This window comes from Mobula birostris, chromosome 2, assembly GCF_030028105.1.
Source record: "Mobula birostris isolate sMobBir1 chromosome 2, sMobBir1.hap1, whole genome shotgun sequence".
Taxonomy (NCBI): domain Eukaryota; kingdom Metazoa; phylum Chordata; class Chondrichthyes; order Myliobatiformes; family Myliobatidae; genus Mobula; species Mobula birostris.
In genome coordinates this window covers 26,106,007-26,123,829 of record NC_092371.1, presented here as the reverse complement: position 1 = coordinate 26,123,829, position 17,823 = coordinate 26,106,007, and the positions used below count along the sequence as shown (strand labels likewise).

At 44.1% G+C, this 17,823-nt stretch overlaps 1 protein-coding gene across 4 annotated transcripts in view; it reads left to right on the top strand.

Annotated features, from left to right (window-relative positions):
* The first annotated feature begins 352 nt into the window (after positions 1 to 352).
* ctsa (cathepsin A) overlaps positions 353 to 17,823 on the top strand; it is a 50,626-nt gene continuing 33,155 nt past the window's right edge. The window contains exons 1-6 of one of the 4 annotated variants that reach the window (XM_072238965.1): positions 353 to 402; positions 2,514 to 2,677; positions 9,503 to 9,614; positions 10,809 to 10,859; positions 14,626 to 14,712; positions 16,499 to 16,654. In XM_072238965.1, the coding sequence (XP_072095066.1) occupies positions 2,514 to 2,677; positions 9,503 to 9,614; positions 10,809 to 10,859; positions 14,626 to 14,712; positions 16,499 to 16,654 (570 nt within the window). In that variant the 5' untranslated portion in view covers positions 353 to 402. Of the gene's footprint in view, positions 403 to 561; positions 692 to 983; positions 1,102 to 2,513; positions 2,678 to 9,502; positions 9,615 to 10,808; positions 10,860 to 14,625; positions 14,713 to 16,498; positions 16,655 to 17,823 lie in introns of those variants that run through there. The other 3 variants (XM_072238955.1, XM_072238976.1, XM_072238985.1) reach the window with 3 other exon arrangements.

Below are 17,823 nucleotides of genomic sequence, written 5' to 3'. Positions count from 1 at the left end.
AACGTCGACTGTACTTCTTCCTAGAGATGCTGCCTGGCCTGCTGCGTTCACCAGCAACTTTGATGTGCGTCGCTGGAAATGTAATTACATTACTGTGTGACATTTTTAAAAAGTGAAAAGAGAGGGAAGGGGGAGAGAAGTGAAGGGGAAATGAAGGAGGTGAAAGTCAAGAGAGGGGGCAGGTAGCGGGGAAGAGGCAGGGAGGAACAGAGTGGAGACTGAGAGATGGAAACGGAAGGGGGCATCAGGGGTGAGGAAGCGGGATACGTCTTCCACCGTGATCGGGGCTGAGGCACAGTTCCGCCCCGCCCGCCGCCCTCCAATCAGGGACCGGGAAAGACCTCACATGACCTGCAGGCGTTCTGACGGCGGGGAAGAGGCAAGCGGCACGCGTCAGCCAAGGTGAGTCGGGGACGAGGGAGGATAATGCGGAGAGGGAAGAGAGACGGGAAAGCGGGATGTGCGTGCCATCCTGTTCGGGACTGAGGGACAGCTCCACACCCTCCGCCCGCCTCCCTCCAATCACAGACCGGGAAACGCGCTCACGTGATCCACGGGAGTTTGCCAGAGCACGTGATGGCGGGGAACGGGGAAGCGAGACTGTTGGGTCCATCGTCAGCTGAGCTGAGCTGGGTTCTGTGCTGCGGCTTGGGACGGTGCCCTTTCCCCGTGGGCGACTACCTGGACGGAGGTGGGATGAGCAGAGGTTGTTGCATCCCCGGGGCGGTTGAGGGAGTGGGAAGGTGGTGCAAAGTGAAGGAGGATACGGATACTCGCATTTTGCAGACGCTGGAAATCTTGAGCAGCAAACACAAAATGCTGGAGGACCTCGGCAAGCTGGGCAGTATTTTACAAGTGGAGGGGGAAGTAGTGTTTTCCCAGTGTGTCTGGGTGCTGGTTTGCGGATGTGAGGGTGAGCACGACGTTTCTCACTCTGGGAAAGGTTGGGGGGGGGGGAAGAGGTGCCCTGTCGCTGTGGGAGCTGCAGCTCATCTCCAGCCCCTGGACCAACTTTCTGTTTTGTTTCTTGGAGTAATTTCCCTAACGCAGTGAATGTTCTGATCTGATCCGAGTGATCTGACTCTCACCGCAAAGATTTAAGTAAGTACCCCAAGTTGACAAACTTATTGGCTTGTTGAATGCGAAAATGAGCCTCAGTCTGTGTTCTCAGATGAATATTGTAAGGTCTCATGACAGCAAACTGAAGGAATATTTCCATGTTCCAGCACAATTCATACGCCATCTCTAACGGGATCCTACCACCAAACACACCTCCCCCCCGGCCCCACTTTCTGCTTTCCGCAGGGATCGCTCCCTAGGCGACTCTTTTATTCATTTAAACACGAGGAATTCTGCAGATGCTGGAAATTCAAGCAACACACATCAAAGTTGCTGGTGAACGCAGCAGGCCAGGAAGGGTCTCAGCCCGAAACGTCGACACTACCTCTTCCTAGAGATGCTGCCTGGCCTGCTGCGTTCACCTGATCCTTTATTCATTCATCCCTTCGCACGGTTCTCCCTCCTGGCGCTTATCCTTACAAGCGGAACAAGTGCCACACCTTCTTTCTCACTACCATTCAGGGCCCCGAACAGCCCTTCCTTCACCCGTGAGTCTGTTGGGGGTCATCTGTTGTAACCGGTGCTCCCGCTGTGGCCTCTTGTATATTGTTGAGACCCGACGTAGATTGGGAGACCGCTTCGCCGAGTACCTACTCTCCGTCGTCCAGAAGAAGCGCCATCTCCCAGTGGCCACCCATTTTAATTCCACTTCCCGTTCCCACTCCGACATGTCAGTCCATGACCTCTAATGCCGCGATGGGGCCACGCTCAGGTTGGAGGAGCAACACCTTGTCTGGGTAGCCTCCAACATGATGGCATGAACATCGCTTTCTCAAACTTACGGTAAAGCACCCCCCCCCCTTCACCATTCCCATTCCCCTCTCTCACCTTATCTCCTCACCTGCCCATCATCTCCCTCTGGTGCTCCTCCCCCTTCCATTTCTTCCAGGGTCTTCTATTCTCTCCTAACTGATTCCCTGCTCGCCTGCTCTTTTATCTCTCACCCATCAGCTTCCCAGCTCTTTACCTCCCCTTTCCCTTTCTTCCATGGCCTCCTGTCCTCTCCTATCAGTTTCCCCCTTCTCCAGCCCTGTATCTCTTTCACCAACTTCCCAGCCCTTTACTTCACCCCTCACCCCCCTGTTTCACCTATCATCTTGTTTCTTCCTCCCCTCTCTTGCCCCTGCCCCCTTTGACTCCTCTTGTTTTTCTCCAGTCTCCATGAAGGGTCTCGGCTGGAAACATCGAATGTACTCTTTTCCATAGATGCTGCTTGGCCTGCTGAGTTCCTCCAGCATTTTGAGTGTGCTGCTTGGATTTCCAGTTTCTGGAGATTTTCCTCTTGTTTGTGATTGAATTATTTCACTAGCCCCCAAGAATGATCTGACTCAACAGCATTCTTTTCCAGCATTAAACTTTATCACTGATGTCAGCTCTTTTTTTGCCCTGGTCAGATGGTTCCTCTTCTGGTTTTGATTCTGGTAGTTCAAGTCTTTGTTGCTGAATCTGCTCCGGCCGAGGATGAGATTACTTACCTCCCAGGTCTTGCCAAGCAATCCAGCTTCAGGCAATACTCGGGGTACCTCAATACATCTGAGAATAAACACCTCCACTACTGGTGAGTGACTCATATTTTTGCATTGTTCTTGTTGTCACTCTGAGTTTTGGTTTTCTTGTGACAGATCAAATATAATGTGGAAAATGCAAGGTGGGGGAAGTAAGGCAGAATTTTTATTCTAGATGGTGTGAGAATGAGGCATGGTGTCATGCTATTCTGGGGTCTTGCATAAAATCACTAAGTCACTTAGCATGTAATTCGGAAGGCAAATGATTTAATTCAAGAGTATTTAAAAATAAGAGGTTGGGCACCCTCTTCCATTTCCATGAAACTCTGGATTTCCTGCATCTGAAATTTTTGTGTACAGGTTCACTTGGCTCCAGATGTCATTACAGCCTTGCTGTAAAATTGGAGCTAAATTCCAGAGGTGAGGTGAGCATGAATGCCTGTGGCATTAATGTGGCATTTGATTGAGGGTTGCATGAAGATAATACATGCCAATGGTGGAAACATTGCTCCCCTCAAGGAGGGTGTGGCTGGTGGTCAATTATCCCATCTGAGGGCATCACAGCAGGAGTCCCTCAAGACAGTCTCTTTAGCCCGGCCATCTTTAACGCTCCTTCAATGATTGCCCTTCCATTGGAAGGTCATTAGTAGGGTTGTTGGCTGCTAGTTGCACAGTTTCACTCTAAAACAAAGCCATGTACCTTTGCCCAATGTGGGTGACATTTGGACACAGACAAATAACATCTGTGGTATGATAGTGCAAGGCAATGGCCATCTCTGACAAGGGAGATGGTAATATCATTGAGTACCAAGTCCCCCATCGTAAAAGTCTTGGGATTGGCATTAACATGAAACCTACTGCCACACATGCACAGCTGCCTCCCTTCCTCAGCAGATCAGGCAGCATCTATGGAAGGAAATAAACTACTTGCGTTTTGGGTCAAGACCCTTCACCGGGACTGGAGAGGATAGGTAATGGGGTGAAAGTTTAACCAGAGTGGAGACTGGAGAAAGAGAAGAAAGTGGAGGGTGCTTAGTGTTGCACCTTGATTCCTGCCGCGGTGCACCGTGATTGCAGAATTTGCCATCCGCAGTCCTTGACAGTGACACAAGTGGAGAAAGTGTGAAAAGGTGGTGTTTGGCTAACTTGCCTTTTTTTGGTTAGGATACTGAGCACAGTAGTTGGGAAGTATTTGCGCAAGTCTTTGGTAAGCCTATGTTTCGAGCCTGTGGGTAGTTCTGGTTGCCCTACTGCAGAAATGATGTCATTAAACCGGTAAGGTTGCAAAAAAGACTTGAGAGAATGTTACTGGACTTAGAAGGTTTGAGCTATAAGGAGAGACTGATTAGATTGGGACTTTTTCCCTTGGAGCCTGGGGGGCTAAAAGGGTAATCATATAGTGGCTTATAAATTCACAGGGGGAATAGGTAGGGTGAATAGCCACAGAGTTTTCCCTGGAGTAGGGAAGTTCAAAACTGGAGGACACAGGTTTAAAGTGATCCCCTTCTGCACCCTCTCCAAAGCCTCAGAATCCTTCCTGTGCTGGGGTGACCAGAACTGTATGCAATACCCCAGATGTAGCTTAACCAGATTATAAAGTTGCAACATAACCTCTTGACTTTTGAACTCAGTGCCTCCACTAATAAAAGCAAGCATTCTATAAGCCGCCTTAACTACCTTATTGACCTGTGTAGCCACTTTCAGCATGCTATGAACTTCGATCCCAAGATCTCTGTGCTCAGCAACACTGTTAAGGATCTTGACCTTAGCAGCATATTGTCTCCTTGCATTTGTCCTACCGAGGTGCAACACCTCACATTTATCTGGGTTAAACTCCATCTGCCATATCTGCAACTTATCCACATTGTGCGGTATTCTTTGTCAGTCATCTACACTATCCACAACTATCATCTGCAAACGTGCTAACCTACCCATCCACCCAGTCCCTCAGTGGTGGGCAGAGTTGTACCCATGAGGAGACTGGCTAAATCCACCACTCCTTTCTGCTCAGAATCCCCTTCTACAAGCCGACAAATTGAAGCAGGCATTGGCAGTTCGCCCAATTGAACCCACTCAGTTGTTTAATAAGTTCATGAGTGTCACTTTTCTTCCTTTGGAAGAAAAAGTTTCACTTTGCCAGCTTTAAATGACTGAGGCTCTAACTTTGTGAAAGCACATCTGGCATAAAACATAGTGTTTATCTTAAACTAATCCAATGTTAGTTCATTGAAACAGTTCAGAGGAGGTTCACTAGACTTGTACTTGGAATGGGGGGGTTGTCTTAGGAGGAAGAATTAGAGGGATTTGATTAGAAGAATTAAAGGGAATTGACTAATGCATTCAGGACCCTGGGGGTGTTTTAAGACATGCAACAAAATACTTTCTCCATGAGTAGAAAGTCTTTGGAACTCTCTCCCTCAAAGCTGAGTCTTTGAATATTTTTAAGGCAGAGGTAGATAAATGGTAAGCAGGAGTAAACGATAATGTGGAATTCAGATCTGCCATGAACTCATTAAATGTTAAAATAGTCTTGGGCAGAATAGCCTGCTCCTAATTCATGTGATTATGTTTTCCCATGAGGAACTATCCAGTCAGCATCCAGCCTATCAAGGCCCACATGATTTCAAGTATTTCTTTTATACTAAATTAAACATTGCTTAATGTTTCCTCCGAGGACAACTGACTGTTGTAGTTATTGGACTTGTAGCCTTCTCTAAACTGATTCCGATGCAGTTAAATGCTTAAATAAGAGGTATGCAAGTATCCTTAAGAGTTTCTCACGGTTGTGGTCTTTTAAAGAGTGATAAAGCTACGTTGGAAGCAGTTTTGAGAATGTTCACTTTGTCTGTTGCTAGGGAAGAGGCTGTTATGGGAGGTATATTGGGCCTGTACTCGCTCTCGTTTAGAAGAATGGGGTGATCTTTTTGAAGCAAAAGATTTTGACACGTAACACGGAAGATGCTGAGTGGATGTCTCCCTCAGGTGGTAATCCAAAACTCATGAGCTTAGTTTTCAAATAAAGTTGGTTGCTCAGTTTATGACAGATGGGGGAATTGTTTTTAGCCCATAAGACATAGGAGCAAAAATTAGGCTATTTGGCCTATTGAGTCTGCTCTATTCTATCATGCTGATTCATTATCCCTCTCTACCCTGTAACCTTTGACACCCTTAGTAATCAAGAACCTATCAACCTTCACTTTAAATATACCCTAAGACTTGGCCTCCACAGCCAGCTGTGGCAAAGAATTCCTCTGGCTAAAGAAATACCTCTGATCTTTGTTCCAGGGGATGTCCCTCTTTTCTGAGGCTGTGCCCTCTGGTCCTAGACTCCCCCCACTATAGGAAGCATCCACTCTACATTCGTTCTATCTAGAATGTTTATATAGACTTCACTAATATATTTGATAAGATTCCACATGATAGGCTGCTCTGAAAGTTTAGATCTCCTGGAATCCAGGGAGAACTGGCTAATTGGATACACAATTGGCTTGATGATGAAAGTAGATGATAGTATTCAGGATGAGGTAGTAAATTGGATTTGATCGCAAACTTTGGCCCGGAACATCGACTGTACTTTTTTTCCATAGATGCTGCCTGGCCTGCTGAGTTCCTCCAGCATTTTGTGTGTGTTGCTAGATTCCAGCATCTGCAGATTTTCTGTTTTTTAATGATTTGATTACTACTCTGGAAGTCTCATCCAGGGATGAAGTTTAACTCTTCTGTCCTGCCGAGGGGCTTCGACCCGAAACATCAATTGTCCTTTTTTTCTATAGATGCTGCCTAGCCTGCTGTGCCTCCCTGACTCGAGGCCTGTGACTAGTGTTGTGCCACAGGGACTGGTGCTGGCTCCATTGTCATTTGTCATCTATATCAATGAACTGGATGATAACGTGGTAAACTGGATCAACAAATTTGTGATGACACCAAGATTGGGGGTATAGTGGGCAGCGGGGAAGGCTGTCATAGCTTGCAGTGGGATTTGAACCAGCTGGAAAAATGGACAAAAAAATAACATGTGGAATTTAATGTAGACAATTGTGAGGTGTTGCACAGGACAAACCAGGGTAGAACTTGCACTGTGAAAGGTAGGGCACTGAAGAGCGAGTTAGAATAGAGGGATCTAGGAATACAAATCCATAGTCCCTTGTAAGTGGCTTCAGAAGTAGAGAGAGTAAAGAGAACTTTTGGCACATTGACTTTCATAAATCAAGGTATTGAGTATGGGGGTTGGGATGTTATATTGGAGTTGTATAACATATTTGGTGCCTAAACTCCTAATTTGTGTGCAGTTCTGGTCACCTACCTACAGGAAAGACACCAAGATTGAAAAGGGTGCATATAAAATTTACAAGGACTTGAGGATCTGAGTTACAGGAAAAAGTTGAATAAGTCAGGGCTTTTTTTGCTGGAGCATTGGAGAATGAGGGGAGATTTGATAGAAGTATACAAAATCATGTGAGGTATAGATAGGGTAAATGTAAGCAGGCTTTTTCCACTGAGGTTGGGTGGGACTAGAACTAGAGGTCATAGGTTAAGGGTGAAAGGTGACATATTTGAGAGGAACCAGAGGGGGAGCTTTTCCACTCAGGGTGGTTAGTGTGGAATGAACTACCAGTGGAAGTGGTAGATGCAGGTTTGATTGCAACATTTAAGAGAAATTTAGTAAGTACATAGATGGGACAGGCTTTGGTCCAGGTGCAGGTTGATAAAATTAGAATAACAGTTCAGTATAGACTATTCTAACCAAAGGGCCTGTTTGCATTCTACATGGTAGAAAGTCATTTTTCTAACTGGCGGGCCAAATGTAGACAAATGGGGTTAACTTGGATCTGGCATTAACCAGTTGAGACAAAGGGCCTGTTTTGTACCATATACAGTGCTTATAAAAAGTATTCACCCCCCCCCACTCCCTTCAAAAAAGCCAAATTAAACCCAATGTGGTTCAATGTTGTAAAACGTTGAAACACATTGGATTTAATTTGGCTTTTTTTGACACTGATTAACAGAGAAAGGCTCTTTTGTGTCAAAGTAAAAACAGATCTTTGCAAAGTAATCTGAATTAATTACAAATATAAAACACAAAATAATTGACCCCCTTCAAGTCAGTGTTTGGTAGATGCACCTTTGGCAGCAATTAGTCTAAAATCTATGTGGATAGGTCTCTACCAGCTTTGCACATCTGGACACTGCAATTTCCCGCCATTCTTTTTTACAAAACTGCTCAAGCTCTGTCAGGTTGCATGGGGATCGTGAGTGAACAGCCCTTTTCATGTCCTGCCACAAATTCTCAATTAGATTGAGGTCTGGTTTCTGACTTGGTCACTCCAGGACATGAACTTCGTTTTTAAGACATTCCTGTGTAGCTTTGGCTTTATGGTTGGGGTCATTGTCTTGCTGGAAAACAAATCTCCCAAGTTGCCGTTCCCTTGCAGACTGCATCAGGTTTTCCTCCAGGATTTCCCTGTCTTTTGCTACATTCACTTTACCCTCTACCTTCACAAGCCTTCCAGGGCCTGCTGCAGTGAAGCATCCCCACAGCAGGATGCAGCCACCACCATGCTTCATGGTAGGGGTGGTGTGTTATTGATGATGTGTGGTGTTTGGCTTATCCCAAACATAGCCTTTAGTCTGATGGTCAAAAAGCTCAATTTTGGTTTCGTTAGACCATAGAACCTTAGTCTAGCTGACTTCGGAGTCTGCCACATGCCTTCTGGCAGCCTCTAGCCCAGATTTCATGCGAGGTTTTCTCTTTGCCTGGTGAAGCGCCTGGGCAACAGTTGCATGTGCAATCTCTCCCATCTCAGCCACTGAAGTTTGTAACTCATCCAGAGTCATCACAGGTCTCTTGGTGGCCTCCCTCACTAGTTCTCTCCTTGCACGGTCACCCAGTTTTTGAGGATGGCCTGCTCTAGGCAGATTTACAGCTGTGCCTCATTTTTTCCATTTCTTGATGATTAAATTAACTGTAATCAAAGGGATATTCAGTGACTTGGAAATTTACTTGTATCCATCTCCTGACTTCTGCTTTAAAATAACCTTTTTGCGGAGTTGCTTGAAGTGTCCTTTTCTCTTCATGGTGTAGTTTTTGCCGGGATACTGACTCACCAGCAATTGGACCTTCTAGATACAGGTGTATTTTTGCTACAATCAATTGAAACACCTTGACTGCACACAGTAATATCCATTAACTAATTATGTGACTGCATCAGTGATGATCTGGTGTGTCGTATTAAAGGGGGAGGGGGGAATAATTATGCAATCAATTATTTTGTTTTATATTTGTAATTAATTTAGATCACTTAGTAAAGATCTGTTTTCACTGTGACGTGAAAGAGACTTTTTCATTTGATCAGTGTCAAAAAAGCCAGATTAAATCCACTGTGATTCAGTGTTGTAAAACACAACATGAAAATTTCCAAGGGGATGAAAACTTTTTACAGGCACAGTAACTATAATTTATGATCTTGGCAAGAGTCAGGAATTTAGAAATGGGCATTGTTTGTTTTCCCATCCTTGTTGTGGCTGGTTTCTCGTCCTGTGTTCAAAAGATATAAAAGCTTGAGAATGCTTCCCACCAGGCTCAAGGACAACTTCTATTCTGCTGTTCGTAAGATGCTTGAATCAACCTCGTCTAGGTAGTCACTTAATCTACCTTATTGTAGCTCTTGCACTTAGTCTACCTGCACTGTACACTTCCTGTAACACTGTATGCTGCATTCTGTTTTTATCCTCTCGTGCTGCCTCGATGTAGTTCTATCTGGATGGCATGCAAACAATAGTTTTTCACTGTATCATTGTCCACATGACAGTAATAAACTACATACCCATTACTGTTGTATGTTGATTCATCTCTAATGGTTGTTGATTTTGCCCTGCAGGTTTGTGGAGTCTGAAGGGTATCCTGAACGTGATCCTGTGGTGCTCTGGCTGAACGGAGGCCCTGGCTGTAGCTCTTTAGATGGACTTCTAAATGAAAATGGCCCCTTCTTGGTAAAGAGAATTTGGCGACTACTGTTCGATCTGATTTTTTTTTCTGTAGTAATTTGGCTTGCTGCTAAGGACTTTAAGGCATGAACATCGACTTCTCTAACTTCCGCTAATGCCCCACCTCCCCCTCGTACCCCATCTGTTACTTATTTTTATACACACATTCTTTCTCTCACTCTCCTTTTTCTCCCTCTGTCCCTCTGAATATACCCCTTGCCCATCCTCTGGGTCCCCCTCCCACCCTTGTCTTTCTTCCCGGACCTCCTGTCCCATGATCCTCTCGTATCCTTTTTGCCAATCACCTGTCCAGCTCTTGGCTCCATCCCTCCCCCTCCTGTCTTCTCCTATCATTTTGGATCTCCCCCTCCCCCTCCAACTTTCAAATCTCTTACTATCTCTTCCTTCAGTTAGTCCTGATGAAGGGTCTCTGCCTGAACCGTCGACTGTACCTCTTCCTAGAGATGCTGCCTGGCCTGCTGCGTTCACCAGCAACTTTGATGTGTGTTGCTTGAATTTCCAGCATCTGCAGAATTCCTGTTGCTTGCGACTTTAAGGCATGGCCTGTTTCAATAAATGCTTCTGTGTTATAAGTCTGGAGGGATGCTATAATTAGACTTGATACCCTTGAAGTAATTGGCCAGAGTGAGTAACCAAGTTGAAACAGAAGTTAGCAAATGGAAGTACTGCCTCCTCCAAGGCATGATAGAACTTGGGTGTGAGGTGCACTTGATATTACTCTACATGGCATGGGTAAGGTACCCTGCACCTGTGTACTGAGGGAATCACGCAAGTTCTCTTCTGCTTCATCCAAAATGGGTTCTGTACATTGGAATGTGTTCATAAAGCGAGGAAGCAGCCCTTGCTCACTGAGTCAGAAGTATTTTTTTCAGTTATTGTTCACAATGTGCAGATGTAGCAGCTGGTTTATTTAAAGGCCTCTGGAGAACAAGAAAATAAATAGCTAGATAACTATGTAGACACAGTTTAAGGATAAATGTGAGCCGGGACACCAAGGATTCCTCTACAGATCCTTTACAGTCTGTGGGCCAAATAGAGCCACAGTTCAAGGAACAGCACTTCATATAGTATTAAATTCCTTTAATAAGGTGGTGGTGCACAAATCTAAATTTTGCCAGTGGGAATTTCAACCCACAGCCTATTAAGTGAAAGTGCTAAATAGTGGTGTTCACTTTGCAGATCCAACCTGATGGGAAGACGCTCTTATACAATCCTTACTCCTGGAACAAGGTATGCAACCTTTTTTTGTGACATCTGACCAGTTCTCAGGAGCAAATTCCTTAATAAATAACTATACATAATAACTTTTCTTTAGCACTTTAATGACTCAAAGCATCCCAGGAGGATTGTCAAACAAAGATCAGCAACTAGACATGTAAGGTGATACTGGAGTTGAACATAGAAAATAGTCGGCATATCAAGGAGCATTTATGGAAAGGAGCAGTCAATGTTTCAGGCAGGTAATCTTCCGTTAGGTGGGCAAGTTGAAGTTTTAAGATCCAGGAGAAAGCTGAAACACTGGTAGGGGATAGTTCAGGACAAGAGGGAAGGCGTACAACAGGATGAAGGGCTGATTTAAATAACAGAAGGAATGATGGTGCGAGGCAACCGGGGATAATGTAATACGTAAAGACACATCATATGCTCAGCAATACAGCATGGATATAAGCCCTTCAGCCCAATGAGACCAAGGCGTCTGTCCAGTTGGTCCCAATGTCCTGCATTCAGCTCTCCTCCCTCTAGGCCCCACCCCTCCATGCACTTACCCTAATGCTGCTTGGATGATACTATTGTACCTGTCTCAATCAGTTCTTCTGGCAGCTTGTTCCATATAGTCACCACCCTGTGTATAGAAAAAGATGCCCCTCAGGCCCTTTTCCCCTCTCACACTAAACTTGTGCCCCAAGTTTTGGACTCCCAGTGCTGGGGACAAACTCGTTTACCTTATTTATGCCTCTCATAATTTTAAGCATTGCTGTAAAGTCACCCCTCGTTCTGCTAAGATCCAAAGAATAAAAACCTAGCCTGGCCAACCTCCCTCGACAGCTGAGGCCCTTTAGTCCTGGCAACGTACCCATAGTTTTTCTTCACCATTTTAACCACGTCTTTCCTGTCTCAGGCTGACTGAAACTGCATGCAGTACTCCCAAATCAACCTTGCCGGCGACTTGTACAACTGCAGCAAAATGTTCCAACCCTATACTAGGTGCCCTGAATGATGAAGGCCAGTGTGCTAAATATTTTTAACCACCCTCTCCACCTGTGACACTTGTTTTTAACTGTGCGCTTGTATTCCCAAGTCCCTCGGTTCCATTGTACTCCATAGAGCCTTGCCATTCAAAGTCTTTGGTTGGACTTCCAAAAACGCGTCACTTTACACTTGTCTTTACACCTCATTCCACATCTCTAACTGATCAAGGTGTAATCTACAATAACCTTACTCACTATAAGCAACAGCTTCTAATTTTGTGCGATTGGCAAACTTACTGATCAATGGTGTGCCTCCGCATACAAATTATTTGTATAAATAACAAGGACCCTAATGGCACACCACTAGCCCCTGACCTCTTCAGAGAAACAACCTTCATCCAGCATTCTATGCTCTTTGCCTCTGAACCAATCTAACTAGCTCTCCCTGGACTCCACGATACCTACCCTTCTAGACCAGCCTACCTTACAGGACCTCAACGAAGTTTTTGCTAACGTCCAAACAGAGCATCCACTCCCCTACCCTCATCTACTTTTTTGGTATGAAGTAGAGGTAGATGATTTACTCTCATTTATAAGACCATAAGGTATGAGTAGTTAGGCCATTTGGCCCATCGATTCTGCTCCACTGTTTGATCATGGCTGATTTATTTTTCCTCTCAACCCCAGTCTTCTGCCTTCTCGTAACCTTTTTTTAAAAAAAAAACTATAAATCTCTGCTTTAAATAAACTTAGTGAACTGTCCTTCACAGTTGTCTGTGGTAATGAATTCTACAGATGCAGCATCCTCTGGCTAAAGAAATTCTTCCTCATCTCTGTTCTAAAGGGACGTCCTTCTATTCTGAGGCTGTGCCTCTGGTCCTAGACTCTCCCAGTATTGGAAGCATCCTCTTCACGTCTATTCTATCTAGTTAAGTAAGTCATGCAAAAATAGAAATAAAAAAAGTAGTGAGGTAGTGTTCACGGGTTCAATGTCCATTCAGAAATTGGGGCAGAGGGGAAGAAACTGTTTGTACATCATTTAGCATGTGAGTTCAGGCTTCTGTATCTCCTTCCTGATGGTAGCAGTGAGAACAAGGTATGACCTGGGTGATGAGGGTCCTTAATAATGGATGCTACCTTTTTGAGGTTTTGCTCCTTGAAGATGTCCTGGATACCACAGAGACTAATGCCCATGATGGAGCAGACTGAATTTACAACTCTGCAGCTCATTTCAATCCTGTGCAAAGGCCTCCTTTTCTCTCTTCCTCGCTCTCTGCCCCCCCCCCATACCAGATGGTGATTCAGCCAGTTAGAATGCTCTCCATGGTACATCTGTAGGAATTTGCGAGTGTCTTTGGTGACATACAAAATCTCCTCTGTTACGTGGTCGACAGCAATGAATATAGAACTGAGTTAGGTTTGATAAACAAACATAAACATTTATTAAACTCTGCTCAACAATAATGAAAAGTAAACAAACGACTAACTTAACCGGAAGTTCACTGCTGATACAGCACTTTAACAAACAGCCAAACTCTGGAATAGTTCTTAAAGTGGTAAATTTGAACACAGTCTTAAAGTGGTAAATTTGAAAGTCCAAGTGATTTATACAGTCAGTAAGGAGAGATTTCCCTGAAAACTGATTTCTTCGAAGACGTGACATTACTGCTGATCCCAGCCGAGAGATGTGTTGTCCAAAGGATTCGGGAAGAAGGAAATAAAACGGCTTAAAGGAACTGACCTTTTCCCTGGAGGGTGAACACTGCACAAACCTTCCTAATCTTGCAGGGGTTATCTCAGATGCAGGCCACTATTCCTGTATGAAGATTCAATAAGATCGATCCTTTATAAAACCACCGAACGACACCAACTTTATTCACTCCTTTGGGTTCCGTACTTTGGTAAGGTCTTCACCCTCCATTGCTAGACTGTAAGGGTAAAACAAAGGTGCACCAAACAAGGACTGGCAGCGATTGGCGAAACTGCCGGCACAACGTGTTTGCACCTTACAATAGAAAGTAGAAAAACTCCACTTTAAAATGAAACTGAGTCATAAGATGAATACGCAGCAAAACTACCTAACGAACTAACTGCGTGACAACAAGGGTTTCCCCTTGTATACCTGTTGGAACATGCCATTATGTGACCTCACATCGGTGGGAAAATTACATCATGTGACCTCACTGGCAGGAAGATTATATCACCCCACCATCACAAGACAATTACATCATGCTCACATGGTACTCCGTTACATCATGGTCATAAGACAGTCACAAGATACCCATGAGGTATGTAACACATCAAACTCATAATGAAATATAGGCGCTGTCGTGGCTTCCTTGTAGCTGCATCGATATGTTGGGTCCAGGTTAGATCCTCAGATATTAACACCCAGGAACTTGAAACTGCTCACTTTCTCTCCACTTTTGATCCCTCTATGAGGACTGGTATGTGTTCCCTCATCTTACCCTTTTCTAAAGTCCACAATCAGTTTTTTGGTCTTGCTGATGTTAAGTACAAGGTTGGTGCTGCGACACCACTCAACTAGCTGATGTATCTCACTCCCGTACGCCCTCTTATCACCATCTGGAATTCTGTCAATCATTGTATTACCAGCAAATTTATAGATGCCATTTGATTCCCTCCCCCCCCCCACTTCTAAACGACACAGAGCAGCGAGGTTTTTGTGAAATCCAGCAAGTTTTACTGTAATTTATGTAGAAGTATTAAAAGATTTAACTATCAGCTTTTACACTTTATTGCAACTGTTCTAATCTTACACTATAATAAAATAACTGTCATTTCAGATTGCAAATGTGATATACCTTGAGTCACCAGCAGGGGTCGGATTTTCCTACGATGATAACAAGCAGTACCGAACCAATGATACTGAGGTGAGATGGCTTTATCTGTGTGATTGTTAGGGAATGCATTTGGCTGTCAAAGTGTTTGTCTTCGTGAGGAAGTTTAGTTATTACCCATTCCTGTTTGCATTCGTTGTAAGGGTGCTGACCCAGCAAGTCTTGAAGGTCAAGATGTTCCCCTGACGTACTGCCCTTGCCCTTCTCGTGTTGCAGATGGGGAATGAGATGCTAGGCAGTATTCTTGGTGAGGTGTTCTGCTGTCACTGTCAGTAGTGGAGGCTTGCTGACCAAGGGAGCATGCTCAGTTAATGGTTTGGAGTATTCCTGAGTTTTGAGTTTTTGTATCCATCAAAGTTGTTTATTGTCACTTCCAGTACACAAGTGTAGAGGGGAATAAAATATTTGTTACCCTGGATCTGATGCAGTGCTAAAGAACACAAGATAAAGAACGCAATGAAAAAAACCACAATAAATATATTAATAAATAAGAAGGCTTATATATATTTGGTTGTATGTCAATAGAGTGACGCTAGGCACAGGAGTCTGTGCATAAAGTGACTGACAGGAAATTATAAAGTAGTGGTGTCGTAGATTAGTTCTGTTGGTAAGCATATTGGTGAGAGTCCAGTGTGGCAGGAATGAAGTTTTTGATGTGTGTCAGTACCAGCCGTTCAGAGCACCAGAATAATTGGTGTTGGTGCCGCCAGGTGATGGTTGTTCAGTTCTGAAGGTGTAGAGTTCTTTGGTACAGAGTTGGTAGTGACTGATTTGGCTTGTGGGGACAGCAACCTGGATGAGTGATGGGTTGAAGTTGTCCATGAAGACATCAGTGAGCTGGTGTGCACATTCCCTGAGTACTCAGCCTGGGATGTTGTCTGGCCCAGCCACCTTACGGAGATTGACTCTCCAGAGTTCCCCTTATATCTGCTACAGTACGTTTTTGGTGCAGTTTTTCCTTGTGTAGTCAGTAATTCTCTTGTTGCCTAACTACATACACTAGGGATTGTTTGTTATCGGATGGGTCTTCCTGAATATTTTGAACATGGACGGTCTTGGCCCTCTTGATGCCCAATACTTTTTTTTTCTTCTAGCTGCTCTGAGAGCTATTCTGTCACCAGTCTTGAAGGTAGTGTCCTGGGCCTTTAGTAGGGAGCATACCTCAGCGTTCAGCCAGAGCTTCTAGTTGGACCATGAGATGACCATAATGGTGAAAATTTCATTCACTTCATCTCTCAGAAACACTGAGGTTGTGACTAATGTATGCCTACTTCCCTTTTGTAGCTATAGTGTTGTGAAAGCTGCCCTTTCAGCTGATCAGTTTCTGGTCAGTGGTTCGAAATGGTCATTATCTTAGATCTTGGATTTTCAGTGAAGAGTCGTGTTGCAGTTTGTCCTAAGTCTTATGGTCAGTTTGATAGACCAGGATTCTTTCCAGGTCCTGGCATGTATTGCTTTATTATTTTATGGTATTGTATGATTTTAGACACTAGAATCCTTTCCATTTTCTATTACCAATCTGTTGCAGTAATCATTGGCTATTGAGGTTGCAAACACTTGGTATACATCTGCTTCCAGATCAAGCTATAGCAAGATCTGTAGCTCAATAGACATCACATATAAACATTAAGTTCTGATTGGTGTGAATTTTCCATTGAGACTTGGTGCAAAAGTATAATCTTTTACTTTTATTGCTGTAGGTCGTATCCTTGGGTGAGAATGAGATTGGCTGATAATCACATTTTCACTGTATTTACTGCTGGTCAAAATTAACCCTGCTTTTAAACTTTGCTCTTGCACCCTCTCTCTCCTCTTCCAGGTTTCATTCAATAACTACCTTGCCCTGAAAGAATTCTTCCGACTTTTCCCAGAATACAAGAAGAATAAGTTCTTTATCACTGGAGAGAGTTATGGAGGAATCTATGTACCAACTCTAGCAGAGAGAGTCATGTCTGACAGGGAAATCAATTTTAAGGTGGGTGCTGAAAAATTGCAAATTGTTCATAACTGGGGAAATAGTTGGCAAATTGGAATTGGTTTATTGTCACATGTATGGTGAAAAACTTGTCTTGGAGACTGTTTGTATAGGTCAAATCATTACACAGTATGATTGAGGTAGAGCAAGGTAAACAATAATACAGAATAATGTATAACAGCTGCAGAGAAAGAAACAAGGTGCAAGATCGAACATCAGGTCAGTAGTCCATCTTATTATACTAGCTTCTCCGTGGATTGTCACCTTGTCGTGGTGGAGAGGCTTGTGTGGTCCTGTGATCCTGAGAGCGATGCCGCCTGGAGCTATGCTCCCTGTAGGGTCACCCATGGTGGTAAGGTCAAGGGTGAGGTCCCTGACAAAGAACAATCCAACCAAGATCTCAACGGTGGAACAGATGGGCGAAGTTACTTTGAACTCAACGGCTGTGAAGGCGGATGAAGGCTGCAACAAATGTATCAGCTCCAATCGTCCTGGTTTCCATGCCATTGGAATCAGTTGGTTGATTTGTGAAGTATCGTGTGCTTCTTGGAGTGCAACATCAAGTACATGTTAAACAAATACACACACAGGCGTCTTCACTCTGTGGGCCACTTCTTCAGAACAAAGACCATCATCCTTGAACTCGAAGGATAGCTACAACGACTAGGGAACTACTTAACAATCTTAACTGCTGAGTAAAAGCTCTCCTTGAACCTAGTAGGACATGATTTAAGACTAGAGTATCTTCTAAAATGAAAAAGGGGAGGAGAGAGAATGTCTGAGGCAGTGAGAAGTATAGACAGAACCGATAAACGGGAAGTTGGTTTCCATGATGTACTGAACTGTCTACAACTCTCTGCAGTTTCTTCCAGTCACTTGCAAAGCATTTGCCATTCCAGATAGGATGCTTAATCTAGCAGCAGCTGTGGAGAAGGATGCCCACTGTTGGAGGTTGCTAATTTTTTTTCTCTGATAATGATATGGACCAGAGCACTGACATTTTAAATCTCCACAGCTTCTGCTTGACCTGAACATTTCTGGCATTTTGTATTTATTTCACAATCTTCAGATCTGCAGTATTTTACCTATAAATCCCAGCTAGCTAGGTACATGTGTTGCATGTCAATCAGATGGGGAATGAAAGGATGGGGCACCACCACAGCGTAGTG